This window comes from Candidozyma auris, chromosome 4 (genome assembly GCF_003013715.1).
Source record: "Candidozyma auris chromosome 4, complete sequence".
In the NCBI taxonomy this organism is placed as follows: domain Eukaryota; kingdom Fungi; phylum Ascomycota; class Pichiomycetes; order Serinales; family Metschnikowiaceae; genus Candidozyma; species Candidozyma auris.
In genome coordinates this window covers 229,564-257,444 of record NC_072815.1, presented here as the reverse complement: position 1 = coordinate 257,444, position 27,881 = coordinate 229,564, and the positions used below count along the sequence as shown (strand labels likewise).

Below are 27,881 nucleotides of genomic sequence, written 5' to 3'. Positions count from 1 at the left end.
CTTGAAGTCTCCCTTCCTCGTCTTCTAGCTCATAGCCTCATACACATATGGCTGCGAAAAAATATACTCAGTTCACCAGTCAGCAATAAGCTTCACTAAACACAAACGTAGAAGTTCTCTTGATGTTTAATTGCCTTTCTGTAATTTACGTGGGAATTCTTCTTGAATGGCATTTGGGCTAATATGTTGATTGATATGCACAATGTGAGCTCCTGCCACATAATTAAGAATAGACGGCGCCAACGTAGAAAAGTCAAATTCCTGGAACATGGTCAACCAGTGTAAATCCTAAAATGTAAAACTCGGTTGCGCTAATCCTCCTTTTAATTTATTATTCAAAGGCTTACAGTCCAAGACTCACCACTCTCATTCCCAACCTTCGTACCTACATATGGGCACCTCGTATATCCACTTTTCGTCTACCCCACCAACAATTCATCAACCATGAAACAATACTATTCCGAGAAATTGGGGCTTGAAAAGACGGATCCCGCCCTTTGGCGCCTAAGAACAGACGAACTAGGCAGAGAAACATGGCATTACCTTTCGCCAGAAGAAGCAAAGAAGGAACCTCAGCTGATTACAACAAAGTATTTGTTGGGCATGGATGATTTCCCAGCACCAGAGCCAGAAACCGAAATCCGGTATCCTCATGACGCAGCAAAGAAGGGCTCAGAGTTTCTTTCGTTGATCCAGGAGGATTGTGGGATTTTTGCGTGTCAGTACAAGGGCCCTATGTTCATGACAATTGGGTACATTGCAGCCTCGTACTTTACCAAGACGCCCATTCCAGAGCCACAAAGAATCGAGATGATTCGTTACATCGTCAATACTGCTCACCCCGTTGACGGTGGTTGGGGTTTGCACAGTGTGGACAAATCCACCTGTTTTGGAACCAGCATAAACTACGTGGCATTGAGACTCTTGGGCCTCTCCAAAGACCATCCTGTGTGCGTCAAAGCTCGTAAAACTCTTCATCAACTAGGTGGGGCTTTGGGTAACCCCCACTGGGGCAAGGCGTGGCTCTCGATTCTCTCCTTATATGAATGGGAAGGTGTGAACCCTGCCCCTCCAGAATTATGGTCTTTACCATACTGGGTCCCTATCCACCCGGCTCGTTGGTGGGTACACACTCGTTCTATCTACTTGCCTTTGGCGTACTTGAGTGCATGCCGCACAAAAGTTGAATTGGATCCTTTGCTAGAGGAGATTAGAGAGGAAATCTACTTACCAAAACAATTACCATACTCTAAGATTGATTTTTCGAAGCACAGAAATACTGTGTGCGGTGTCGATTTGTACTACCCACACACAAAGGTCTTGGACACTTTGAACTGGGTAGTTGTAAAGTACGAAAAATACATTAGACCGAAATGGGTTCTTCGCAAAAGTTGCGACAGGGTATATGAATTGATAAAAAAAGAGTGCAAGAATACCGACTACTTATGTATTGCACCAGTCAGCTTCTGTTTCAATATGATAATTACCTATCTTGAAGAGGGACCCGACTCCTACGCTTTCCAGCGCTTTTTGTACAGAAAAGATGATGTTCTTTTCCATGGGCCTCAAGGTATGACCGTTATGGGTACCAATGGTGTGCAAACATGGGACGTGGCTTTTATGTGTCAGTACCTTATTATGGCTGGCATGTCAAGATACGAAAAATATCACGACATGATTCTCAAAGGATATTGGTTTTTGCGTCGCTCGCAATTCACTGAGGAATGTGAAGAAGGGAGTTTCAGGGACAAAAGAAAGGGTGCATGGCCCTTTAGCACGAAAACACAGGGCTATACCGTGAGTGATTGCACCGCTGAGGCAGTTAAGGCACTCATCATGGTTGAGAATGATGACTTCGTGGGCAATAAAATTCCTGAAGAAATAAGGATCAACCGGAAAAATCTTGAAGATGCCGTTGATAGAATTTTATTTATTCAAAACACCGGCAATTTTGAGTTCGGGTCGTTCTCTTCATACGAACACATCAGAGCTACTCCACAGCTTGAAAAAATCAGTCCCGCCGAAGTATTCAACAACATCATGGTTGAATATCCCTATGTTGAATGCACCGATTCTTCTGTACTAGGACTCGTTTACTTCAACAAATACTATCCAGACTACAAACCAGTGGAGATCAACTTTGCTATCGATAATGCTATCCAGTATATCATTGGCGCCCAGGATAAATACGACGGTTCTTGGTACGGCCTGTGGGGAGTCTGTTTCACCTATGCGACTATGTTTGCGGTAGAAGCATTGGAAACTGTCGGTCACTCATATGCGACCTCTAAAACAGTGAAAAAAGGGTTGGACTACCTTATTCGGAAGCAAGAAGAAGACGGTGGATGGAGTGAGTCGATGAAAGCCAGTGAAACTCATACATACATTCCCACAGGCCAATCCTTAGTTGTGCAAACATCATGGGCCGTGATTGCGTTGATCCTTGGTGGGTACCCGGACAGAAAACCTATCGACAAGGCTATAAAATTGATTATGGAGAGACAATCTTTAGCTGGAGAATGGAAGTTTGAGGACGTTGAGGGTGTCTTCAACCACAGTTGTGCAATTGAGTACCCAACCTACAAATTCTTGTTCCCCATCAAGGCGTTGGGCTTATATGCTAACAAATATGGCAAAGAGACTGAGCCAGTCGTCTGACGATCCGCCTCCGGGCCGACCTACTGATGGGAGAGATAAAGATAGCCATTCAGCAGCGAGAGAAAATATGTGCCGTCTTCGCGTGAGTGAAGTGAAATTGTGACATACATTCGGGATTTGAAAGCTGCAGCAATTGGATAGTGTGGTTGAGATTTGCACGAATGTTCATGCGGACTGCAGAAAGCACGGCATTTGACACTGCCTTCAAACTGCCTAGAGTTCGGCAACCGCCTTAAGATGGACTAAGCTATGAATTTAGAGGGCAATAACAAATACCCTGGACTAGAATCCATTGTCTGTCCATGTATCGCTCGATGTAAGCTTCCTCAGGGCTCCTCTAGTCTGAGCTTGAGTACAGACGCACACCTTCGGATCGATGCACTATTCTTTTCGGATGAGTAGCAGTCTCACTTTGCAGCCCGCAAAGCCTTGGCAAAGTATAAAGATACGGCGTGGCCCACATATTTGCAACCACTTTCTTTTCGCTAACTAGCAACAATGAGCTACCAACGTTTGGACAACAAAGAGCAAGCCTCTTCTTCGTCTGAAGCTACCCCTCCATACTCTTCAAGCGCTTCCTTCGAGGAACAGTCTCACCCATTTTACGAGCACTCCACCAGGCAGGCCTCCAAACATCGTTTGGCTAAGGTTGTTGGTGCCAGTACTGTTGCGGCTTTGGCTTTGTTTGGTGTATTTTCCATGGGCAGAATGTACGAGAATTACTCATTCCACAACGCCATGCTCGTTGTTCAGGAGAACCAGCAGTTTCACGGTGCTCACCACGGCCCACCACCCCAAGGTATGCATCATCACGACGATAAGTGGTGGATGAAATTCCACGAGGGTGAATCTCCTGAAGAAACCGAAAGAAAGCACAAGGAATGGGTAGCCAATCACAAAAGCAGCAGAAAAGGCGGCAAGAAGGACGACAAATGGTGGATGAAGTTCCACAAGGGAGAAACACCAGAAGAGGCTGAGAGAAAGCACAAGGAGTGGATCAAAAACCACCCTGAGAAAGCCAAGGAACACGGTTTCACCCTTGATGATAATGACAATCCACAAAAGGGCAAAGATGATGACTACTGGATGGTTTACCACAAGGGGGAGTCTAAAGAGGAGGCTTTGAAGAAACACAATGAATGGTTAGCGAAGCACCCAAATGGCGCCAGCGACAAGGCCGACAATGGCGAAAACAAGGACGACAAGTGGTGGATGAATTTCCACAAAGGTGAGTCGCCCGAGGAGGCCGAGAGAAAGCACAAAGAATGGTTGGCCAAGCACCCAGAGGAGGCCAAGTCCCACGACGGGTCCGATCCTGAGGCTACCGGCAAGCAGTTGATCTAGACAATTGATATTTTTCATCTTTTCCTTTTTTATAGCCCTAAGTCGAATCTAAGTCAATATTAGTATGTGAGCTTATTTTAGTCGTCGTAAGCATATATCGGTGCAGTAGATGATCAATAATGGCGGAGAGGTGGGATGTAATTATAGGAAGCTCGAATGCTTCTAGTCGCTCTTTTCTCATGACGCATGGTTGAATATACTGGGGACATTTGCAATATATTATGAAATGATATCCATGGGATTCAAATAAAGCTCTTGACATACTGCTCATCGGTAAATAAGAGGTAAAAGGGGAAATTTTTGCATTATCTTTTATGATCTTTCAAGGGTCTTTTGCTAGCCGTAAGAACCATTCACGACTTTAATTGAATACTAATAAAGACGGTTTACATCATTAGTCTCTAATAACGGCAACAGGACTCAGATACTACCTGAAAGTCAATAAAAAAAGGCATTTTTTTCAAAAACTGAGATCGCCACATAGTAGCGTTTTTGATCTGATGAATGAAAAATCACAGTGACTATCCATCAAAAAGAATTAGTATTAACTGTCATTTTGCGTTGCACCTTCCACGACATATATCCTCTACCGAATGAGAACCGAGTCCAATGCTGCGTAAGTGTTCTCTCAGTCTTAGATTCCTTATCAAGCCTCTAAGCATTAACCACATGATGTGAAGTTAGCAAAGTTAAGTGAGAAAGCTGGGGATATTAGAAAAGCAGACTCTTAATAATGGGATGGTTCGAAATACTCATCGTTGAAATGTCCTCCACTGATTTCGCAGCAAAATATGCGCATATTGTCTATTACTACCAAACACTAGTTTTGCTAGAGTAAATAAACCTTCAGAAGCCCTTCAGTAAATTTTTGGCTTCTAAATATTCCCAATCATACTCTGTCTAGAAAATTTTCACCACAGTAAGGATTTCCAATGCTGTTGGGATTAACACCATATATGTCTTGGCCAGGTTCCTTTTGTGCATCACACGACTCACTGGATTTTTTTCTCATCAAGATCAGAACTACCATACTTCACCTAACCAAAGAATGGGGTTTTTCACCGCAGCTAGAGCAGCTATTGCGAGGCCAGTTGGAATACTTCTAAGTCAGCTGCGTGGAGTTGCTCAACTAGGAAACTTGGCTCCTTTTGAAGGTGCTGTGAAGGGCTACAAGAGAGTCGGTAGAGGTCAAGGGTCCGGCTTGGGAAAGACGTCTGGAAGAGGTCAGAAGGGCCAGAAGGCCCGTGGTAAGGTTCCCAGATGGTTCGAAGGTGGACAAACCCCCTACTTCAAGAGATTTCCTATAATTGGTTTTAAGCGACCCCACAAGAGAGAATACAACGACTTGAACTTGGACAGAATCCAGGAGTTCTGGAATTCAGGCAGAATCCCTCTAAAAGAGGGTGAGACACTAGACTATAAGGTGATGAGAGACTGCGGGCTCGTTACCGGAAGCATCAAAGATGGTGTGAAGCTCTTGGGTAACGGGAAGGAGACATACAATGTGCCATTGAACGTTGAAGCGACAAGGGCTTCAATCGGCGCAATTAATGCTGTTGAAAACACAGGTCACAGCTACACATCCGTTTATAGAACGAAATTGGGCTTACGTGCGTTCTTAAACCCAGACAGATTTCTCTTAAGAAAAGGGAACGTTCCTTTGCAGGCCAGACCCATGCACAAAAGAGACATCAAGTATTACTCAGACCCCGAAAGGAGAGGTTACTTGTTGAAGCACCCAGAGATCTTTTTGGATCAGGTGAAAGCACAACAAGCAGAAAAACAAAGCAGAGTGAAGAAAGTCGCCGTGAGAAGTGGGTTGGCGGCGCAATTGGAGAACGCCTCCAAGAAGACGTACACCGATTATTCAAAAAACCGTGTTGTGGACGTTTCGAGTCTTTAAAAGATTTACTGTACATAGAATGAAGACATGCTAACGTGAAGATTTTGTCATGCTGGAGGCTCCACATCGGTATATGCCTGTAGAAGCCGCTCTACAACGTCTTGGACGTCACTCAAACGGACTTCTTGCCCAGTGGCCCCGTTGAAGCCATAGTTAAACTTTCTTAATGCAAAAAGCGCCAGCTTGCGCGTCATATGGTACAATTCCTTAATGACAACTCTATCTTTGGAGAGAGTCAGGCCCGAGGAAGGATTGAGTCCACGGAGTCTAAGCCCAGAAAGTGTCATTCTGTTGACTGCCTGCACTATTTGATCTCCGTTCAAAGGAGTAACCGATAACTGCGTTGTTGTGTCACTTGGTGTTGTCTTTGGGGCAACGTACTGGTTTCTTCTGGACGACTTGCTCTCCAAAACACGATCAAAGACAGATGTGTCAGAGCGTGGCCGTAGTGCTGAATAGAATACATTATCGACCGTGCCCGTCTCAAACGAGCTCGATGCAGTGGAAAGTCGCTCTAGTGTAGAAAAGTCGATACAAAAACATCGAATGGACATGTCCTGGAAAAAAAACACCACATACGTTTGCGGATCTTGACTCTTGGAAAGGATTCCTATATGAGGCTCTGTGACAGCTACGGCTGCGAGGTTCGTCTTGAAGAATTCTGATGTATCGTCATCTGAAGAAAATACCTTAAATGGTCCATGGGACACGAGGAACCAAGGAATCTTTTCAAAATCCACGAGCGACACGTGCTCGAGGTTACCTATCTTAGGCGGTAGTTTTGATTCGTGCTCGATATCTATGTTTGACACGGTCTTCTGCTCATGTCGAAGGGTGACCGTAGTAAATGCCATTTGTTGATGCTGGATAGGTGGAGGAAATTGGTAGATGCTAAAGGTGACAGGCACCAAAAAGTATTCCAGGCTTTGATATTTTGCAGCCCTTCGAAGGGAATGCTAGTTTGGAGATGGCTGTGATGATGGGAAGAAGTTGGATGTTGTTAGTGAGTCTGTGCGATAGATGTCGCAGCCATACCTGGAGTTTCCACGAATGAAGGCCTTTACAGCTAATACAAGGAAAAAGAAAAAGAAAAAGAAAGAAAAAAAAAAAGTCAAGAATTCCCTGAAAGTTACTTGAACTAGCCAGTATTTGCAGCTTTCATCGAAAAGAAGATTGAAGATGACCACCGCCAGAGCTGACAGTAGGAAGACCCATCACTGCATAGTATCTGGGAAGGTAAGTAAGTATCCAACCGATTACGTTCACTTGAAGCAAGCAATTACCTATTTTCAGCTTTATGACTATTAAAATACCATTATTTGCCCATTTTAGTGAACATCAAACTTCGAGCTCAGAAATCTACTAGGTCTGAGCGAATCCTCACCTTTCATTCAAACTATACTACTTACATGGAACCGTTGGAAACCTAAGGCACTTCTTAGGAAATCACTACTGAGACTACTCTTATACTTTGTGAAGAGGCTCTAATTATGTGGTCTTTTTCTTCATTCTTCAAGGCTGCTTCTTTTGTTTGGTATCCTCCGTACTCTTTTTCGCAGCCATTCCGAACAAAGTCACAAACAAATTCTATACGACAAAAAGTAACAAACCTCATCTTTCTTTCACTCACATTAAAGATGAACCTGGGATATTGAGCCTTCAAAAGGTATGACTATGAATGTTTTCGGGCAACACCGGCCCATAATGCAACTTGCTCCTGGGGCTAGCATCCCCAAGCTGTCAGCAGCTTGTCTAGGACTGTCAGGACATAAACGTGGAAAAATGGGCGTAGTGCAAATGCTTCATATGTCTTCAAGACGTAAATCATACAGAAGAACTTTGTCCGCTTTCATTCTCCTCCAAAGTCACCATATTGTCGCATCCATCACTCACCAGCCACATGCATCACCAGATCCTCCTATAATGAGCTTCCTGGTCAACATTTGAAGTAGATTTTTGTATCAAACACCTCCTCCCATGCAAAACGTGAATACTACTTTCTTCAATCATCAAAAACTGCCTAAACCTGATCAAATCCAAAGGTCTGGGTCTGGTGGTATCACCTTACTCTCTGCAGGACATATCAGATGTGCGATGAAACCTTTTTAGCTCATCCATCCTTTCTAGTTAACCCTTCCCGCTCCTATTCATCATGATGAACGTATCTCCTAAAGTGTACTCGGTGGCTCGAGTATACGCAGATGTCAACAAACACAAATCAAAAGACTACTGGGACTACGAGTCCCACACGATTGAGTGGGGCAACACCAAGAACTATGAGATTGTCTCCAAGATCGGAAGGGGCAAATACTCCGAGGTGTTTGAAGGCGTGAATGTGATCAACGACGAGCCGTGTGTAATCAAGGTCTTGAAACCGGTGAAGATGAAGAAAATCTACAGAGAGGTGAAGATCTTGAAGAATCTCACAGGTGGCCCCAACGTGGTTGGTCTCTTGGACATTGTCAGGGACCAACACCTGAAGATCCCAGCATTGGTATTCGAAAGCATCAACAACGTTGACTTCAGAATCTTGTACAACAAGTTCACCGTGGCCGATATCCAATACTACTTCACGCAGCTCCTCATTGCCTTGGACTACTCTCATTCTATGGGGATCATCCACAGAGATGTGAAACCTCAAAATATCATGATCGATCCACAAACTAAAACATTGAGGCTCATTGACTGGGGGCTTGCAGAGTTCTACCACGCCGGTGTCGACTATAATGTTAGAGTCGCCTCCAGGTACCATAAGGGCCCTGAGTTGCTCATAAACTTGCAGCAGTACGACTACTCGTTGGATTTGTGGTCTGTGGGCTGTATGCTTGCTGCCATTATTTTTAAGAAAGAGCCCTTCTTCCGTGGTGATTCCAACAATGACCAATTGGTCCAGATCGCCAAAGTGTTGGGTACGAAACAGCTCATGGCATATGTGGACAAGTATGGCATCAAATTGAGTGCCGAGTACGATGGTATCTTAGGAAACTACCCACGCAAGCCGTGGTCTGCATTTGTGAATAGGGAGAACCAGCATTTGGTGCTGAACGAGGTTGTGGACTTAATTGACAAATTGTTGACGTATGATCACCAGTTGAGGCCAACTGCCAAGGAGACAATGGCACACCCATTTTTCTCCCTCCAAACATGATCGAGACCTGAGGTAACACACGATTCCAAAGGAAGTTAAGGAGTTTTTTAGGCACGAGGTACAGCTAGGTTTTATGTGACGTTTGTTGTACATCATTACAGCGGAGCCTAAACATACCAGCCCTTGCGAGTTGTACAGGCAAGGCAACACGTTCACGTGGAAAGAGGTATCTCTAGGGATATGGCGTGGATGTTGTATCCTCGTTGAGCTTTTGGTGTTGATTTTGACGCTGTTCATGACATCGCGAAGCAATTGTCAGGCGGAAACTGGCAAGTGAATACTGAAGCGATTATCTAGAAGTAATCACTGGCTTCAGACCACCCACGCATGTGTGTTGATGTGTGGTAAAAATGTCGAAGACAGTGCAGATGCATGAGTATAGAAGAAGTTGAAGTATAAGGGACCATCGTAGGATGGGAAGGCAGCAGTTCTGCCCATGGCAGACTATACTCAAATACAAGAGGCATTGAAAAGGTGTAGATACTCAGCTGTTGCACGCTCAAACATAGGAGATTTTGAGAGAGCGTCTCAGAACTTCTTCTCTTCAGTAGACGAGATCATACACTCGCGTACATAGACATCCAGCATAGCCAGTGAAGTATTTACTAGTTCACGAGTCGAACAAATGACAATGGCCATTATGAAATACAATACTTCGAACCAATACACGATGCGGTTCTGAACTTGTGTTCCGTACTGGCAGAGGGTGCTAAAAATGCGCTGAGGGCCCATTGTTGCAAGTATCAGGCGCGTCGAGAATCTCTCAGCGGTGGGCCCGGAACGAGAAAATACCAGCGCCGATCCCAGTGCTCGCGACGATGCCTCAGGCCACAGAAAGCAAGTGCAAGAACAATATAAACTTTCCACAACAAAACGAAAATCAAAACAAAAATGAAAGACCAAGGGTTGAAAGCCTTTGCTCAGGAGCATTCTATAAAAAAGTAGGAAAATATCAAAGCAGATGTTAATTCTTGCTCAACACACTTCTCAGGCCTCTCTCGTCTGCCTCACGCATCTGACTGCCCCAGACACGCTGGGGTGTCTCAAACACGCTACACGGGCCAAACGCAGGTTTTTATAGCTCTATCAAGCAGCTTCTTGGATCTTCTATTTTTATACAACAACACTTTTTGTATGTATACCTTATTTCCTTTTTTTTTTTTCAGTACTCTGTCCATCTCTGTTAGCTCTTTGTGGTGGCTGCAAAATCTCTCGGTCGCGCTTTAGTCTGCAGCGGAACGCGAGATTTTGCGAGCCAGCAGTCCGTTTGGGGCTGGGCTCAGCACGTTTGAGGGAGGTGTCAGACGCAAGCGGGTGCGGCCTCAGCAGGCGGTTGGTGAGTGCGTATTCGGTTACGCCAAGGGAGAGGAGACAGGTTAGGTTTTTGGGCAGAGAGCAGATACCAACCACATCGTGTTTTGCAGTTTGCTGGATTTCCCATTCCCCGTTATATTTTTTGGTCTGAGTATTTGTAACTGCTTACTGAGTATCTGCAACTACTTCTTTGAGTGTGAGTTGCCGACTTCCGTTTGAAACATCGGCGTTACGAAAACAACGAGTGACGCTTGAACAGCGAAAACAGAAAGCGCTACTGATCCACTCGAAAAGGCTTTTTTCTTTGTTTCTGTTGATTCTTAATTCCTTCTCATCGCCGCCTAACCCTCCCTCAGTCAACCTCCTTCAGTCAACTCCATCAGTATGTGGGTGGAGAGTCAGCACAGAGCAATGGCTCGGTGGGTGTCTTGCAAGGTCGAACAAAAGGTGGACGACCTCACACGGGACTTGCAGGATGGCCTTGTGTTGGTGAAGCTTGTCAACGTGATCATAGACGAAACGGGCTCCGTGTCTTACCTGCTCGAACCGATCCACAAGAACCCCACGTTACACCTCCACAAGGTGGAGAATATCGACGACGTGTTGAAGTTTTGCAGACTCATCTTGAAGATCAACACCTGCTCCATCTGCGGCGAGAACGTCGTAGAGGGCAACTTGAAGTTGATCTTGGGGCTCATATGGACCTTGTTCGTCTATGCCACGCTGACGCTGATTCTGGTTGCTAACGAGAGCAATTCTATTCATGAGATTAAACGCATCTTGCTTCAGTGGATCAACAAGATTCGCCGTTCAAAGGCTCTTGACGAGACCTCCAACTTCAGCAAAGACTGGTCCCTCCAGGCTGGCCTGCGTCCAGACTTGGCTTTTGCAGCTATCTGTGACTACTACCTTCCTGGTGTCCTTTTCGACTACCAGACTTTTAAAAAGGGTAAACCGCTAGCGAATCTAGATATCGTTCTTCGGGACGCCGACCTGAAACTACATATTCCCCAGCTCATGGTTTCCAACGACTTTAATGTGCTTGTACCTGACGAAAAATGCATGATTTTGTACCTTCTACAATGGTACACTTTCTTTGAGTTGACTCCCGACGTTCCAGACTCGCCGGTGGTGCAGCAGGAAGATAACAAAAACGATGGTTCTTTGACCAATTTCATGAAGCTAGTGTTGGAGGCGCTGAGGACAAAATTGTCGTTTGAAGGCAAAGCTATACGCCTTGTGGATCAGATCAACTCCAATATTATGAAGGTGAGCAATATCAACGAGGAACTATGCTCGACAGTCGTTCCTGCCAACTTGGGCGAGCTATTAGATCAGTTTTGCCTGGATCTTAGCGGCAGTGCTGATGTGAGTGAGCAGCTACGGTCACGAACACAGTTTCAACAGATACTTATGTTTTCTCAATTCTTCATTGACCTTCTAACCGCATATGAGCATTTCACCATTCAAATTAAACCAACATATTTGCATCACGACTTTCCCGAACTACAACTGTTGCTCAAAGCAATTGGGCATACGATTTCCAAGACAGGAATTCCTTGTTACCAGCCAGAGAAGAGCACCTCGCTCTCGACAATCACCATCAGACTAGAGTGTCTTAATGAGCTCGATAGCATTGTTGGAGAGAAGATGCTAGAAGTGTTGGACATGATCAGAAACTCAAAATTGGCCCAGACAGATAGACTCATAGCAAAACTAGAAGCCCATCTAAAGGCTAACAGTCGGCGCCCAGTGCCAGAATCCCTCAAGAAGTATGTGGACGAGCTTAGCCAGATCATGGAGATCAAGCAGCAATTGGATCGCTTCCATGCAATTCTCGAGCCCAAACACAACACACACAATTTACGTGTGCTTCTAGACTCGCTAGAGACCATTGATGTCCCTGAAACGCCCCAGACACCAACTACAGAAGAGACAATGGCATTTTCCAGGTTCCAGAAGGTTGTTCTGGAGCAGCACAACCAGCAAAACCTTAGTCATGCAGACCTACAGCGTTTCCTTCAGCAAGTGACCGGTGGAGAGCTTCTGAAGAACGAGACCAGAGAGTTGATTCTGCTTGTGCCTTCTAGACGAATGCTCAATCGCAGCGAGAGCGACGAGTTCTCCATGTACAACCTGGACGAAAACACCTCGATCGACGAGCTGGTTCTCTTCGACAAGGTCCAGGAGACAATGGAGCAAAAACTCGCCGGCACGTACAACAAGCTCTACAATTTGGCTGAGTTTGTCGAGAGGCTTGAAAAGGGCTTCTCAGTGTAGCGCGAAACATATAGCGAAAAAAAAGTAGTATGAAAGTAACCTGACCATCTACAACATTTTACTGATTCTTGAAAAATTAAATACCATGGAAGAACCTCTTACGTCCAATGTCAGGCCCGCAACAGACGCTGTGCTCACAGTGAGAATCATCAAGTCCTTTCCTTACAGAAACGTGAAGAACCACATCATGAAGCTGGTGAATCTCAAAGAGACAACCCCATCGCAGCTTTTGACCGAGGTGATCAACATTGTTAACACTACGGGTGCCCTCAGGCCTTATAGAAACGTTGAGTACAACACTGTCAAGGTCTACACGCATGCGCACAAGACGAAGCTGATGAACTTGGTGATCAACTTTGACAACGATGAGGGAGACATTCTTGTGTGCAAAGACAGTGGTAATGCTGTCGACAAAGAGAAGCTGCTTTGGGATTTGGGCGTTGAGAATGAAACAGAGCTCAGTGTGTTCAACTATAGCGACTATGTTGCGTTCAAAGCTAATCCTGAAGAAAAGTGGTAGAGCCAACCCGGTCAAGTGATGCCATTGGGGTACAGGTGATGAAGCATGAGTATAACTGGTTGTTTACCGAGGCTTTTATCGAGGCACTGAATCTGTTGAAATGCCTCGACCTGGGCTACTCATCAATCGGTCTACTATTTTAGACATTACGGTAACGTGAGGTTCCAGCACTTGACTCTTAAATGTCATTGGGAGTTCACTACAAGATTATTTGCATACTTAACCGATAGCAAATCATGGATAGCTTGGAATTTTAAGAGGAGTTATCAACTATCGATGCAGCCGAAGCGTTCAATCAAGAAGTTCGGGTTTACAAGAAGTTATATGGGAAAATGGTATTTTGTCAGAGGGAACATACTTTTTCAGAGAAGTATGCTTTCTCCAACTAGTGTTTTTCTCATGTACAATATATTATGAAATCTTTCCATAAAAACTCCTCAACTTAAGTAAGTAGCCAAAATTAACGGTCATTCTCAACAGGGTCATCTGTACTCACCAACAAGTACCACTAATATACTTGTAGGGAACCCTTTTAACTAAAACTATTTGAATCCCCTAATTGAAGGTCTAAAACTTCTTCCAGCCTTTCTCTTTTACTGATTCCTTTACTAAATCATTGAAAGCTCAATACTCCCCACACTCCCACCTTCCATCGCCTTCTGACTTTTTCGCAGCCATTCTGGTATAGAACTAGTCCACCTAGATAAGGAACACATCACCAGATCATCTACTACTTGCCACCTTGAAAAATTATCATCATGAGACTATCCCTTGTTGTTGGAGCCTCCATCCTAGCCCTTCCCGTGATATCTCTGCAGATCTGCGCCTCCGACAACGATTGCTACCCTGAGGTGTTTGAGCCCACCAACGAGTGGCAGGTGGTTAGGGAGGGGCAGCACATTCCTAAGGGATTGCATGTTCGAATGAATATGGACACGAATGAGAGAGAGGCTAAGTTGCTAGATCCTAATGAGACTGATGGTGCTGAGTTGGTGGCGGTTGATAATCAGGAAGAGGCTCACGAAGAGACTCGCAAGCAGATAGAGGAGGCACTTGCGAAGTATAAGGAGCAGGTGAAAACGTACAAGAGGTCGAAGGTTAATGAGGGAGAACTTAATGACTTTGGGTCTGCTGTGGCAGAGATCATGAATTTTGACGATGACTTGGGGAGAGCCGAAGAGGCACTTAATACTCTTAGTGAGTTAGCTCACGATAGAGAGTTTGGTGTGAGACTAACGCAGAAGCCTGATATTTTTGAGAAGATCCATACTATTGCTCTCGAGGTCAATGAACCTAGAATCAAGGAGACTTGCTACGGAATTCTTGGAGCATCTTTGAGCAATAACCCAGAGGCAGTGACCAATGTGTTGCAGAACCAGCCTTCGCTTTTCGTCGATACGCTCTTTGGGGTGCTTCGCCAAAAGGATACCACTGATAGAATCCAAAAAAGAGTGTTGGGTGTTCTTCAGGGACTCACGTCGGACGCCAAATTTGTTCAGCAGAGAATTGGCGATATCATCACGGTGTTTCCATCATTGGGGCAACAGGCAAAGGATCGAGTGGCTGTTATTCTTGAGGACCTCAACTTGACTGAGAAAGCAAGCAAGGCCGACGAGATGGTGTCCAACTACCTTCAGGAATGGTTATCGGCGGCCAAATCCACCTCTGAGTTCCAGTTCAAACAGTATTTCAAAACGCTTGCTGAGCTTCACGAGACCGGTCTTCTCAAGCCATCGAAGCAATTCTTGCTCTGGCTCAGTGAGGAAACAGAAAAGAGAAAAGCCGACAAGGACGCCAAAGACGTAGACTTCAACAAGTTCATGCTCGATGCCCGTCACGTTATTTTCGGCAACCCAAACGCTGCTCGCAAGGCCGACGAGCTTTGAGTATATAATCACAACTACACGTCATATATCTTATTTCATGTTCATTAGTATGATACAATTGTGCTATGCTGGGGGAGAGACGCTTAGTCGAACAAACCGAAGCCCATGTCATCGTCAGACTCCTCGGCGGCCTCTTCCTCCTTCTCCTCAGCAGCAGCCTCAGGAGCAGCACCACCAGCGGCAGCACCAGAAGCAGCTGGAGCACCAGTTGGCACAGCAGACAACTTCTCGGTTCCCTCAGCAATCAACTCCTCGAAGTTCTTGCCATCGACCTCAGCCAACAACTGGTCAACCTTCTCGTCCTCAACCTCAATGGAGACAGACTCAAGGACCTTCTTGATGTCAGCGGCAGATGGGGCAGCGTTACCGGCGTTAACCAACAATAAGTAAGCAGCTAAGTATTTCACTGAGGGTTAGTATGGCGTTTGAGGATGATTCTTGGCCGTTTATTAGTTGCACCATGGAGCTCTTAGACTTTGGATAGGTTCTTAAACTCAAGGGTATGAGTCTGTGATTTTGCTATAAGGTCTTACAAGTGGGCAGATAATTTTATCACGGCATCGTTGACCATGAAACTCAGAACGGCACGGGCATAGGACTCACATACTTGTGTTGTTCGGTGTGAAGAATTCGACAGTTAGATTTTGGGCTCAATTTTTCGCTGGAGTAGGAGGAATTTTTCGGTGGCTTGTGTGCAGGCATTTGCAGATTCCCGCAGTCACGACGGTCACGTGGGTGAAAAGTAAGTAGAGATTTTGTCCAAAAGGTAGTTGGATGAGGGATGTGCTCAGGTATTTGAGATCAATCTGAAGAGAAGTATTCGTATTGAACTTTTAAGGGCTTTAATTTTCTTGCTTCAAGTACATTAACTGTGATGGCGTGTTTGAGCCTGTGGGAGCGTATGCAGTACCGTACTATGGCTGCAAAATACCAAGCTTTATAATAAGTGTATATCACATAACTTCCTTTTTGACTAATCTCAAAAGTCTGTGATGATTTATCCAGTAGGTCTGTATTGGCCAAGTATTTGAAAATTACCCAAAGCGGCTCTCACCATGCGGAATTTGTATGCCACATTGGGAAGACCATTTTTGAGTGCAGATGTTAGCGGTACAATCTCTAGGCAAGTAAATTCATCAAGGACTGGAAATCTTCAAGATTTAACACAAAATCACTCACTAATAAAATACTCCTGAATACTGAATCATAGCTCCTTCAAAGTGAGCGAAACCGCAATGAAAGTCTATTGCCGCTGAAGAACCAATCTAGACAATTTCACAGTCCACTTCATGTAGAAACGTTGGACACAAAATCAAGAAGTATTCGCGAAGTCAAATAGTCAGGAAATTAAAGATTATAAGTTAAGTCAAACTGTTAAAACATCCGTTTTACCGTTTTCATAGATAGATTTCTTTGTAGACCCACAAACGCCACACTTTATTTCTGTATTCGCCGACGGCATTTTGGGCAGCTCCCCACTCCGTGCTTATGACTCCTTCTTGATAAAATAATTAGCCTCTAACAATTCACGCTAGTCTTATCCTTGTATATTATTTATCAAGCAGTGCTACAATGTTTCCTTAGCACTGTTACATCACTTTAATATTCAGCGGTATCTTCCAGCACAATGAAACGCACACAGCCTCCTTTAATTCAGTCTCTTCTCCATCGATCTCTTCTCCATTCATCTCTTTTCCTATAGCTCAATTTCTTGACTACACATTAAATGAAGCATCTACTTTACAGTTTTGCAATCAATGTTCCTGCACATTGGCTATCGACGGTATCGCCATTTGGGGTATCTACCACCAATTGGTAAGCAGAGCTTCTACCTCTCTATTACACCTTACAATCTACAACATGTACAAGGACTTTCCCAGCCTTTCACCGGAAAACGAGAAAGAGCTTGTGGAAAAACTCTCTCACTGGGCCTTGGCCAATGGACTTGTTATGTACCCGCCTCAGTGGCAGCTCCACTCTGCTAGCAATGCACCTATTACAATGTTTCCAACACCGTTTCCTAGAGACTTGTTTGAGAACGCCATGAAGGTGCAGACTGTGTTCAACAAATTGTATGCAAATGTTGTTTCGCACGAGAAGGTCTGGCTCGTGGATTTAATCAAGTCATTGGCAAAGTTCGATAAGGATTTCACGGGGAAGTTGTATGAGACTTATGTGAAGGCTGTGGAACAAAGCGGCGGTACATTGCCTCAGCCTTTGAGCTTAGGAGTCTTTCGCTCAGATTACATGTATAATCAAACCGATCATTCCGTGAAACAGATCGAGTTCAATACCGTGAGTATCTCCTTTGGTGGTTTATCCACCAAAGTGGGCAAAGCACAGAACTACTTGAACGATAGTGGAGCTTATGATGACAATTACTCTTTGAAATACTATCCACTGGACGACATCCCGGTTTCTGAGTCCATTGCAAGAATTGCTGATGGTTTGGCAGCAGGCAATTACTTCTACAATGATGAGAATGACAACAAGAAGACTGTGGTTCTTTTTGTAGTCCAGCCAGGGGAGCGTAACTGTTTCGATCAAAGACTTGTAGAATACGCCTTACTCGAGAAACACGGCATCAAATCGTACAGATCGACTTTAGAAGAGATTAAGGAGAAGACCACCATCAATTCTGGCAAATTGTACATCAGGGCCACCATGGATGAGGTTTCTGTTGTATATTATCGCTCAGGATATGCTCCTTCGGACTACTCGATGGACCCAGAGAAAACTTGGGATGCTAGACTTCATTTGGAGTTATCTAAAGCTATTAAGTGCCCATCTTTGTTGACGCAGCTCTCGGGGTCAAAGAAGATTCAGCAGGTTTTGACTGATCCAGAGATAGTAAAAGCTTTCCTAAAGGACTCTTCGCCCGAAGAAATTGACCTCTTGCTCTCCACATTTGTAAAGATTTATCCCTTGGATGATACGGAGGCTGGCAAGAAAGCTAAGCGGTTAGCATTCGATGAGCCTCAAAAGTTCGTCCTCAAGCCGCAAAGAGAAGGAGGTGGAAACAACGTGTACAAGGAGGACATACGAGGTCACTTGAAGTCCTTGGACGAGTCTGAATGGGGCGCCTACGTTTTGATGGAGCTCATTCACCCTCCCACACATAAAAACAAGATTATTAAAGAAGGACAAATCTATCACGAGGACATTGTATCGGAACTTGGCATTTTTGGTACCATAGTATTCAATGAAGAGACTGGCGAGATCAAGTCAAATGAGAACGCCGGATTCTTGTTGAGATCCAAGTTCAGTTCCAGTGACGAGGGCGGCGTTGCTGCCGGTTTTGGTTGTGTCGACAGTGTCTACTTGTACTGAGAACGTATTTCCACTGAACTCCAAGTCGACCGTCCACAAGGCACCACCAATAGTGTCAGTGAACAACGTGAAAATCGTCAGAAAGGGAATCATCTCAAACAACATCGACGTCGCCCCCAAGGCAGTATAGTCGCCCCTGTGCAAAGTGTCAAATTCTTTAGCACGGCGCTTGTCCCAACCCTTCAACTTAAAGTACCTTGAGAGGAGCGAACGACCCTTACATGGTGCCCTGAGAAGCAACACAATACAAGGCCCAATCACTGGAATCATCCCTAAGAAGAGTAACATGATTTCAAAGAGCAAGATCATAGGAAGCTTTTCGCAAATGAACTGCGAAACTTTCTGACACTTTGTCATTGGGTCGACATGGCGCTGCTGCTCATATTGAACTACCAACTCATGCTGGCCCTCTCGAGTCAACACGGCATCAAAAACGACCCCTCTGGCACCTGGCGTAATGAAAACCAGAATCAAAAATCCTAGAATGAGATTGGAGTACTGCAAGATGGTGAAGAAAGCACTTATCACACCAAAGGGACCGAACGCTAGTAACGATAATAAAGCATAGAGCGGATAGACAAAAACATACATAGCAAGATAAATGACACTCATTAGAGCAACTTGTGGCAAGAGAAAAATACCGTAGCAAGGCCATAAGTCTGGATGTTCGAAAAAGTAAAAGATTCCCTTGAACTGAGTTAGAAAGTACAAGAAGATGTCTACAGTGCTGGTGAGTCACAAACCTTGAATGGATAAACGTAGGAACCTGAAATGACTGCAAAAACAGGCGCGGTACACAAACACCACACCTCGAGATACATTGCTAGAATGAAGTTGACAGGGTTCATTGGGAAAAAGACCGAGTTGAGACCGCAAAAAAGATGAATGAAAGGTCAAGATGCCAAAAAGAATGGACGAGTCCGGATTCGAACCGGAGACCTTTCGCATGCTAAGCGAACGCGCTACCAACTACGCCACACGCCCATTGTGGAAGTGGTCCCTAGCAGGATCGAACTGCTGATCTTGGCGTTATTAGCACCACGCCTTAACCAACTGGGCCAAGGGACCAACTTGGTGATGAGCCCAATGCATATGCAATATAAGCATGCCTCTTTCTTATATGCAGGACAATGTTTCAAAAATCAAATATTTCAATATGATGTCAATTTTTGAAAATTTTGAATGACACAAATATGGGAACACTCGGTGTCCTTTGTATATGATGGGGTGCCATTTCTCCATACTGTAATTGAGTTATATCGGTCTCTGTGGTTTGAAAAACCGCTCTTCCTCTCTCTTCAACTTTACATTAGTCAAGTGTCTCGCGAAGGAAAAATGATGTACTAGCTCAGTATAGTGTTTACCGAGATACTGTTGCATTGTACTCTTACGTATTGACAACCTCCTAATACATCGAATCTATCAAAATATATGTCAGCTGATTTCTAGCACCTTTTTACGAATACAATATCTGATCGACCGTAGAACATACGACATGAGGTCAGGAAGAACCCTGAGAAAGTCTTCACATTCTCGCAGTTCACAGGATTTACGATCCAGCCATAGCCGTTTTTTGTTCTACGTTTGCTCAGATTTCAAAGTAAATGCAACTTTTTCACCATAGAAACAAAACTTTTTTATAGAAACTTCAGTCAGTTTTAGAAGACGATGCTGAACCACGTTCTCTTTTTCAAGACAACATATTCCGATTAAAGTAAATAAAACTATATCACCATAGAAAACAAACCTCCAATCGGCTTCACTTGTTAGAGACACTTACCCTACAAAGGTGTAAGCATCTCGGGTGGTTATTCAAAGATTCTTGGGAATCATATAAGGGTTAAACAGCTTACCTGGGAACCCTCACAACACTAGGCAAGCTGGCCAGGGGGGCTGGAAGCCTATCTTTCAAGGTTTTGGCGATATCTTGTTTTTTCGACTTTTTTTTGTCCATAGAATCTGCCCATGCTTAGGAAACGCTCGGAGAAGTGCTACGATCATTTTGATATCTCAGAATTCATACTAAAAGTTGTCTATGCACCTTTTTTCTGTCATTACTTACTATGGCATATTTATTTCAAAGCTTTTTTTGTCACATCAAATCCGATATGGTGTAATGGCTAGCACAGTTCGCTCTCACCGAGCAGATCGGGGTTCGATTCCCCGTATCGGAGCTAAATTAATTTCTTTTAACTTTTCGTCTTCTAGAAAGTTAAATTACCTTGACGTTCTTTTTTAGTTCTTAAAATTGTGTAGAATCGCAAAATGCGGAGCAAGTTATCTTAGGAAATTATCCTGTTCTGGCGGTGCTACGTAACTTCACATCGACCCCACGGCGATGCCTCAAGTGAGGACTAAGACATTATCAAATTCCGGTTAATGTAAATAAAACTATATCGCTATAGAGAGCAAACCTTCAATCAGCTTCACACGTCAGAGACGGTAAATTTTTTGAGTCTTTGAAGTAGGAATATTGCTAGGATCAACCGGCTAATCGTGCTTTTCACTACTTCGATTTATTGTAGGCGATAGAAGTTCCACGTTATAGAATATGTGGCCACTGGAGTACTCAACTCCCGCATCCGTTTGCCTGAGTCCCTGTAGAGGGAGTTTTCGTTTTGAATATGTGTATTCATTTTTTAAAAACGTGAAAAGACCAATTATCATCACTATGGAAAAGAAACTATCATCTATCGGCCGTATTACAAAAAATGGACTTTGTTGTAGCTGTAAATTTGGTAGAAGCAAAACCCCAGAAAACAAATAAATGCGAGCTATTTTCAAGCCAGTATCATTCTAAAGTGTGACAAGATAGCTTCTCTCGCGAGATTTGTTAAAATTTTTCCGATAAGCCTTTTGGTTCTTTATACGGACTCATCTCTTTAAGACAAAAAAATAAAGAGAAAAAAAGTTACTACGCCACTTTGAATGTACCACTAATTTCAAAGGAGAAGTTGAATTGTTGTCATCTCTAGAAGGAAACACTCGATTACACAATGAAGTTGAATTGTTGTCATCTCTAGAAGGAAACACTCGATTACACAATGCAGTTGATTTATTTACCGGATTGTTAAATATGGGCTACACTATTACACTAAAGAAATGTAGTCTTCTTCACTGCACAAATCTGAAATAATGTCTCATTATCAATAAAGACAAAATCTACATGTCTCATAAAAAAGAGAGAATTGCTTCTTTTGTTATTTTTGCTTGAGTGTTGTCCTTCTCATGAGCTCGCATAAAATGGCTGCGAAAAAGCAGGATCACTTCAGACACTCAAGCGAGCTCTTCAGTACGTCACAAATCGATAAATGAGAAGCAAACTCCATGTCGAAATAATTTGCGGTAAATAAAATATAGTTGACATCATCAACAAAAAGGAACTCCGATACGGGGAATCGAACCCCGATCTGCTCGGTGAGAGCGAACTGTGCTAGCCATTACACCATATCGGATGTTGTTGAGGACAGAACAATATGGTATGGATATATCATATAAGTTGAAATTTTAAAAAAACAGCCGTGACATCATTCATTGGACGAATCATCTTTTTATGGGATTTTATATAGTCATATCTAGTAAAATTAGAAATCTGAGGCCATGGAGCTGCATCATATAGTGTTTTCTTTTTTTCAACGCGTAGTACACCAGTATCATTATCAGAGATCTACACTTACCTACTATTTACGATACTTCAAAGCCTTAAATGTTGAACATTTAAGCCCCAATACTTTGAGTTCATTTTTGAATAATGCAAACATGTGTGAGTAATTTGTAATTTGGCTGCGAAAAGAGAGCTCGGCTGAGAATTGTGAGCACACACTTTCACTTGTAAAACTTACCCAGCAAAAAAGCAAACCTTTTTCAATTCAGTACCCTCTGTAGACTTCAATCACCCTTACCTTGCGTATCTCTCAGTCTTTCGATCTTTAGTCACTCCATGACTCTATCTATTACTCATACCACATAGTGTGCATATATGTTTCAAAATTTCAGATCCATCACCGGTACCAACTCTCTAGATACTTACCACAAAATCATGTCTGAAGAAACTAAGGACTTGAAAAACCTTTCTATCGAAGAGAAAGCTCCCGAGAAGCCTGCTGAGGGTGTAATCCTAGGCGAGGACGGCCAGCCCTTGTCGAAGAAGGCATTGAAGAAGTTGGAGAAGGAGAAAGAGAAGGCTAAGAAGAAAGCAGAAAGAGAAGCCCAATTGGCCAAGGAAAAAGCCGAGAAGGAAGCTCAGGCTGCTAATGACCCAGCAAAGGAGAACTACGGCAAGTTGCCTTTGATCAACTCGAGCAAGAAGTCCGGTGTTCAAAGAGTCAAGATTGCAGACTTAAGTGCTGCCAACGATGGCCAGGAGGTGGTGTTCAGAGCCAGAGCACACAACTCGAGACAACAAGGTGCTACCATGGTTTTCATGACCCTTAGACAGCAGCTGAGCTTGATACAGGGTCTTATCAAGTCTAATGGCCAATCTGTGTCGAAGCAGATGGTGAAATGGGCAGGTTCTATCAACTTAGAGTCGATTGTTCTTGTTCACGGTGTTATCAAGAAGGTTGACGAGCCAGTCAAGTCCGCCACTGTTCAGGACGCTGAGATTCACATTACTAAGATTTACACCATTCAGGAGACTCCAGAGCAGTTGCCTATGTTGATTGAGGATGCTTCTCGTTCCGACGCTGAGGCTGAGGCTGCTGGCTTGCCTGTGGTTAACTTGGACACAAGATTGGACTCTCGTGTGATTGACTTGAGAACACCAACTAACCAGGCGATTTTCAGAATCCAGCACGGTATTTGCGAGTTGTTCAGAGAGTTCTTGGCCAAAAAGGGCTTTACTGAGATACACACGCCAAAGATCTTGGGAGCTGCCTCCGAAGGTGGTTCCAACGTGTTCGAAGTCTCTTACTTCAAGAGGTCCGCATTCTTGGCCCAGTCGCCTCAGTTCTACAAGCAGCAGTTAATTGCTGCTGATTTCGAGAAAGTGTTTGAAGTTGCTCCAGTGTTTAGAGCTGAAAACTCCAACACTCACCGTCACATGACAGAGTTCGTTGGTTTGGACTTGGAAATGGCCTTTGAGGAGCACTATGACGAGGTCATGGAAGTGTTGGAGAATTTGTTCATATTCATTTTCACCGAGCTCAAGAGAAGATACGGCACGGAAATCGACACCGTCAGAAAGCAGTTCCCAGTTGAGGAATTCAAGTTGCCTGCTGACGGCAAGATGGTCAGATTACACTTCAAAGAAGGTATTGCCATGTTGAGAGAGGCTGGGAAGGAGGTTGACGATTTCGAGGACTTGTCCACTGAGAACGAGAAGCTTCTAGGCAAGTTGGTTAGAGAGAAGTACGATACCGATTTCTACATCTTGGACAAATTCCCCTTGGCTGTTAGACCTTTCTACACCATGCCTGACCCAGAGGACCCAAGATACTCCAACTCTTACGACTTTTTCATGAGAGGTGAGGAAATCTTGTCTGGTGCCCAGCGTATCCACGACCCAGAGTTGTTGAAAGAGAGAATGGCTGCACACGGTGTTGACTACTCCACTGAGGGTGTCAATGACTATGTTGACGCCTTCACTTATGGATGTGCCCCACACGCCGGTGGTGGTATTGGTTTGGAGAGAGTGTTGATGTTCTACTTGGATTTGAAGAACATTCGTCGTGCTTCGCTCTTCCCAAGAGACCCAAGAAGATTGAGACCATAAATAGAAGTAATCGTTCATTTTGTTCGTGATATGATTATGTACGTAGATGTTCTATAAAAGTAAGTGCTACTTAGTGGTTTCTGTCAGCGGTTCTTGGTTTGGCACGAAGAATGTTATCAACCCTCAACAAGACCTCGGCAGCCTCTGCCGACGAGGACACCACAGCACGCTTCAACTTGTAAGACTCAACAATGCCCATTTCTCTCATGTCAGCAACGGTACCATTGATCAAGTCCAATCCCGACGTCAGCATGCCGTTGTAAATTGCTGATCTCAATTTGGTGACCAACTCGCTTGAATCAAAACCAGCATTATCTGCTAGAATTGTGGGTAAGGCTCTCAATGCACGAGCAAATGCCTCAATGGCAAGTGCTTTTTTGCCGGTTTCATTTGCAGCTGCTTGGTCCACAGCTTTAGACATGACCATTTCTGAGCATCCACCACCCAAAACCGTCCTGGTTTCTCTTGTGGTCTGCGACAATACAGACAATGCATCGTGGAGCGATCTCTCTGCCTCGTCCAAACCTTGTTCGGTAGCACCCCTCAAAACTATAGTACATGCTTCACCCGCGGCACAGCCAGAAAATTTAAGGAAAGGGTCTTCACCAATCAAGATCTCTTCAATCAGCTCGCAATGGCCCAAACGAACCTTATCTGGCTCATCAAAGGTAGAAACGACTTCGGCACCGGTAACCAAGGCCAATCTTTCCACACCGTCAAAATCAGCGTGCTCGATGGAATTGATTTTTGAGTCAGTAAACAACTGCTCAGGGTAGTCGTAAATTAGTTGTCTATTGATAAAAACGTTGATGCCAAACTTCTTGATTTTATCAATCTTGCTCTTCATTTTCTGCTTCTCGGCCTTCTCTAATTCAGCCAACTTCGATGTCGAGTCCACCTTGAACTTGGCGCCAAAGATCTTTACTTTATCGGTATCCATCGAAGTGTTTGCCACTAAGATGTTTGCGTTAGTGACTTTTTTGGGCTGATTGATACCAAACTTCTTCTCCAAGATGAACCCCTCATCCAAGTACGAGTCAGCCAACTTACCACCGGCCTTTTTTATTATCTGGATGTTGTTCAAGTTTGTCGATCCCTTCAATCTCAAGATAGCATCCACAGCAAGTTCCGCAAAATGGTGTTTGTCCTGGGCTAAGATCTTCGACGAGAGTGTCGTTTTGGCTATGTTCACCAAATCGGCCCTGAATTTCTCAGCGTTGCCAGAGTTGTTGATGGCCACTTTGTTCAAAGCCTCCACAGCAGTATCTCTAGCAATACGGTAGCCCTCAATGATGGTCTGTGGGTGGATCCTCTTATCCACAAGCTGCTCTGCCTCTCTCAAGAGCTCAGCTCCGAGCACTGTGACTGAAGTGGTACCATCGCCAACCTCATCGTCCTGAACTTTGGCAATGTTCACCAAGACTTTTGCTGCAGGGTTATCCAATGGGATCAGTTTTAAGATGGTAGCACCATCGTTGGTGATTAACGATTTGTTTGGGTCTGAAGCTGACTGCAATAACTTGTCCATGCCCTTGGGGCCCAATGTCGTTTTCACAAGGTCGCCGACGGCAATGGCGCCCACAAATGCCGACATTCTGGCGTTTTCTGCACGCTCCTCGCTGGCCTGGTCGCCAAAAATTTGCACTGACATGGGGAAGTGTGAAGTTGTACGAGATCTGCGGTAGTTGAAGATTATTCTATAGAGTTTTCGTGGTGCGGTAGTGCGAGGCTCAAAGGGCCACTAGGTGAAAACTACCTCTCCAGCCATTAAACTGAAAATTCGTAGAATCAGATAAATGAGTATAAGAGTCTGTTACAAACTGAACGAATTCTTTTTGTAGTCGTCTTACATGAAGTGTGTCGAGTGTGTGGGAATTGACTGGAGAAGACTCAGTGCACGCAGAATTATATCCATTCTTTACTCCCAGCAAAGAATGCTAAATAAGTAGCTTTCACTTGAACTACTAAAGAACTTTAAATCTATTACTCTTTGTTGTCAATATTGTCTAAGACTTGTTGGTAAGTGACATTGAACCTACGAAGATACCCTTGAGAGTTTTTCGCAGCCAAGTATCAAGACGCCCATCAAGAGCTCCAGGAGATTCGTGGAGGAGGTGAAGAAATATCATATTCGTCTAATATCACTTCCAAGGCTCATTGATAGGGTCTATTTTTTTTTTTTCTTTTCAGAGTCTGGTAACTTTGTCGATTTTGTACCTTCGGTGAAAATGATATTTTTTGGCTGCAAATGGTCCGGGCGCACTCCTTGACCGCATCAGCCTCCAGAACCAGCCCTTAAAAAAATAAAAGTCATGATAGTTGTATATAAATAGCTCGAAATAATACCATGGTCTCATTTCATTCCTCAAATTCAGCCGGGTACAGCAGAACTACCGGGTTGTGATCTGTACTAGAGAAGTGCACTATACGAAGGCGTCACCATTGGCGTGCACACAAGCGCCATTCCAATCTCATCTCCATCACAAAAAAAAACTCTCATCACGTAGGCCTCATTTACAACCTATTTACTACACTCGCCATGTTCGACATTAAAGGCCCCGTGGCCCAGGAACTCCTTCCTCTTTTGGTTAACGAAATTACCAACAAGTTCAACATCCCTGACGACGCCAAAGATGTCGCTGAGTTCATCATTATGTTGATTGGTAACGGCCGTCCAGCTAATGAGATTGTGGCTGAAACAAAGGAAATCGTCAACATTCCCATAGATGAGGGCTTTATTGGCACTGTTTTTGCCGAGATTGGCCGTCTCGAGACCATCAGAGCTCAGAACGCTGCTCAGAGTGCTCCAGCTGCTGCTGTTGCCCCTGCCCCTGCCCCTGCTCAGGAAAGCATGGACACTGAGGAGCCAAAGATCCCTAAGGGTCCTGCTAGAAGTGTCAAGTTCCAAAAGGGTTCTGAAACACGCAACAAGTTGAGTACGATTTCCAAGACTCGTACCGCCCCAAGAGGTGCTGGTATCACCAAGGGCAGCAAGGACTTTGTCGCCAAGCACCAAAGTGGTAGACCACAAGCCCCAGTCAAGGGTCTTCGTGGCAAACACGACGAGAAGGAGAAGAAGCTTTTGGAGCAGATTCAGCAGCACATGCCTGACCTTTTGGCCAAAGCCCAGGCCGCCCGCGCCTCGCAGCCAACGGTTGAGTTGTGTAAGTTTGGTGCTATTTGCAGCAAGGAGTTGTGTCCATTTGGCCACCCAACACCATGTAACAAGGATGCCAAGGTGACAAATCCAAGATGGTGTCGTTTTAACAAAGAGTGCAATAACGAGCGTTGTAATTTCGCACACTCCTCTCCAAACTACAAGGCTCCTCCTGCGGTCAAGCAGCAGCAGTTTAACAGACAGCCCACTACCTTGGAGCAGTGCAAATTCAACCAGGCCTGCACCAACAAGGCTTGCCACAGACGTCATGCCACTTCGCTTACAGCTTGCCAGCGTGGTAACGACTGTAAGCTTCCGTTCTGCACTTTCTCTCATATCATCAATGAGGAGTGTCGTCACAAGAACGACTGTACTAATAAGGTGTGCTACTTCAAGCACCCTGACGGAAGAGAGAATACATTTCTCAAAGAGAACACCGGCAATCCTTCCGCTGCCACCGACGAGCGTTCCTTTGCTGTCCCTGATGATCAGGTGATGGAACAGGCTGTGCAATAAGCTTCACGCCTTACAGATCTAGCAGGACGTTCAGATTATGACAGATTATACTATTTTATCACATGTTGATGGTTTACAAGAAAAAAAAAAAAATAAAATAAAAAAAAAAAAA

General features: G+C 44.3%; 13 protein-coding genes and 4 non-coding genes across 17 annotated transcripts; 11 read left to right on the top strand and 6 right to left on the bottom strand. All coding sequences in view use genetic code 12, as the record gives it.

Annotated features, from left to right (window-relative positions):
• Positions 1–444: 444 nt before the first annotated feature.
• On the top strand, positions 445–2,658 carry ERG7 (lanosterol synthase ERG7; the record flags this gene model as incomplete). The annotated part of the gene is made up of 1 exon (XM_029037033.2): positions 445–2,658. The coding sequence occupies one exon, from the start codon at positions 445–447 to the stop codon at positions 2,656–2,658; it is 2,214 nt and encodes a 737-aa protein (XP_028888089.2).
• Positions 2,659–3,156: 498 nt separating this feature from the next.
• On the top strand, positions 3,157–4,002 carry CJI96_0003796 (uncharacterized protein; the record flags this gene model as incomplete). Its single annotated transcript, XM_029037032.2, has 1 exon — positions 3,157–4,002. The coding sequence occupies one exon, from the start codon at positions 3,157–3,159 to the stop codon at positions 4,000–4,002; it is 846 nt and encodes a 281-aa protein (XP_028888088.2).
• A 1,048-nt stretch (positions 4,003–5,050) lies between these two features.
• MRPL10 (mitochondrial 54S ribosomal protein uL15m) lies at positions 5,051–5,905 on the top strand (the record flags this gene model as incomplete). Its single annotated transcript, XM_029037031.2, has 1 exon — positions 5,051–5,905. One exon carries the CDS (start codon positions 5,051–5,053, stop codon positions 5,903–5,905), a length of 855 nt encoding a protein of 284 aa, XP_028888087.2.
• Positions 5,906–5,952: 47 nt separating this feature from the next.
• On the bottom strand, positions 5,953–6,759 carry CJI96_0003794 (uncharacterized protein; the record flags this gene model as incomplete). The annotated part of the gene is made up of 1 exon (XM_029037030.2): positions 5,953–6,759. One exon carries the CDS (start codon positions 6,757–6,759, stop codon positions 5,953–5,955), a length of 807 nt encoding a protein of 268 aa, XP_028888086.2.
• Positions 6,760–8,057: 1,298 nt separating this feature from the next.
• Positions 8,058–9,053, top strand: CKA2 (casein kinase 2 catalytic subunit; the record flags this gene model as incomplete). Its single annotated transcript, XM_029037029.2, has 1 exon — positions 8,058–9,053. One exon carries the CDS (start codon positions 8,058–8,060, stop codon positions 9,051–9,053), a length of 996 nt encoding a protein of 331 aa, XP_028888085.2.
• Positions 9,054–10,751: 1,698 nt separating this feature from the next.
• Positions 10,752–12,647, top strand: ABP2 (Abp2p; the record flags this gene model as incomplete). The annotated part of the gene is made up of 1 exon (XM_029037028.2): positions 10,752–12,647. The coding sequence occupies one exon, from the start codon at positions 10,752–10,754 to the stop codon at positions 12,645–12,647; it is 1,896 nt and encodes a 631-aa protein (XP_028888084.2).
• An 85-nt stretch (positions 12,648–12,732) lies between these two features.
• CJI96_0003791 (uncharacterized protein) lies at positions 12,733–13,167 on the top strand (the record flags this gene model as incomplete). The annotated part of the gene is made up of 1 exon (XM_029037027.2): positions 12,733–13,167. The coding sequence occupies one exon, from the start codon at positions 12,733–12,735 to the stop codon at positions 13,165–13,167; it is 435 nt and encodes a 144-aa protein (XP_028888083.2).
• A 758-nt stretch (positions 13,168–13,925) lies between these two features.
• CJI96_0003790 (uncharacterized protein) lies at positions 13,926–15,053 on the top strand (the record flags this gene model as incomplete). Its single annotated transcript, XM_029037026.2, has 1 exon — positions 13,926–15,053. One exon carries the CDS (start codon positions 13,926–13,928, stop codon positions 15,051–15,053), a length of 1,128 nt encoding a protein of 375 aa, XP_028888082.2.
• Positions 15,054–15,136: 83 nt separating this feature from the next.
• On the bottom strand, positions 15,137–16,110 carry RPP2A (ribosomal protein P2 alpha; the record flags this gene model as incomplete). Its single annotated transcript, XM_054702149.1, has 3 exons — positions 15,137–15,459; positions 15,661–15,702; positions 16,092–16,110. The coding sequence occupies 3 exons, from the start codon at positions 16,108–16,110 to the stop codon at positions 15,137–15,139; spliced, it is 384 nt and encodes a 127-aa protein (XP_054558124.1).
• An 803-nt stretch (positions 16,111–16,913) lies between these two features.
• On the top strand, positions 16,914–18,383 carry GSH2 (glutathione synthase; the record flags this gene model as incomplete). Its single annotated transcript, XM_029037024.2, has 1 exon — positions 16,914–18,383. One exon carries the CDS (start codon positions 16,914–16,916, stop codon positions 18,381–18,383), a length of 1,470 nt encoding a protein of 489 aa, XP_028888080.2.
• Positions 18,384–19,294: 911 nt separating this feature from the next.
• CJI96_0003787 lies at positions 19,295–19,367 on the bottom strand. The gene has a single exon. It is a non-coding gene; the product is annotated as a tRNA-Ala (tRNA).
• A 10-nt stretch (positions 19,368–19,377) lies between these two features.
• CJI96_0003786 lies at positions 19,378–19,451 on the bottom strand. The gene has a single exon. It is a non-coding gene; the product is annotated as a tRNA-Ile (tRNA).
• Positions 19,452–20,485: 1,034 nt separating this feature from the next.
• Positions 20,486–20,560, top strand: CJI96_0003785. Its single transcript has one exon. It is a non-coding gene; the product is annotated as a tRNA-Glu (tRNA).
• A 1,206-nt stretch (positions 20,561–21,766) lies between these two features.
• On the bottom strand, positions 21,767–21,838 carry CJI96_0003784. The gene has a single exon. It is a non-coding gene; the product is annotated as a tRNA-Glu (tRNA).
• A 584-nt stretch (positions 21,839–22,422) lies between these two features.
• Positions 22,423–24,096, top strand: DPS1-1 (aspartate--tRNA ligase DPS1; the record flags this gene model as incomplete). The annotated part of the gene is made up of 1 exon (XM_029037023.2): positions 22,423–24,096. One exon carries the CDS (start codon positions 22,423–22,425, stop codon positions 24,094–24,096), a length of 1,674 nt encoding a protein of 557 aa, XP_028888079.2.
• A 70-nt stretch (positions 24,097–24,166) lies between these two features.
• Positions 24,167–25,747, bottom strand: CCT2 (chaperonin-containing T-complex subunit CCT2; the record flags this gene model as incomplete). The annotated part of the gene is made up of 1 exon (XM_029037022.2): positions 24,167–25,747. One exon carries the CDS (start codon positions 25,745–25,747, stop codon positions 24,167–24,169), a length of 1,581 nt encoding a protein of 526 aa, XP_028888078.2.
• Positions 25,748–26,635: 888 nt separating this feature from the next.
• On the top strand, positions 26,636–27,769 carry CJI96_0003781 (mRNA-binding protein NAB2; the record flags this gene model as incomplete). Its single annotated transcript, XM_029037021.2, has 1 exon — positions 26,636–27,769. One exon carries the CDS (start codon positions 26,636–26,638, stop codon positions 27,767–27,769), a length of 1,134 nt encoding a protein of 377 aa, XP_028888077.2.
• Positions 27,770–27,881: the final 112 nt, after the last annotated feature.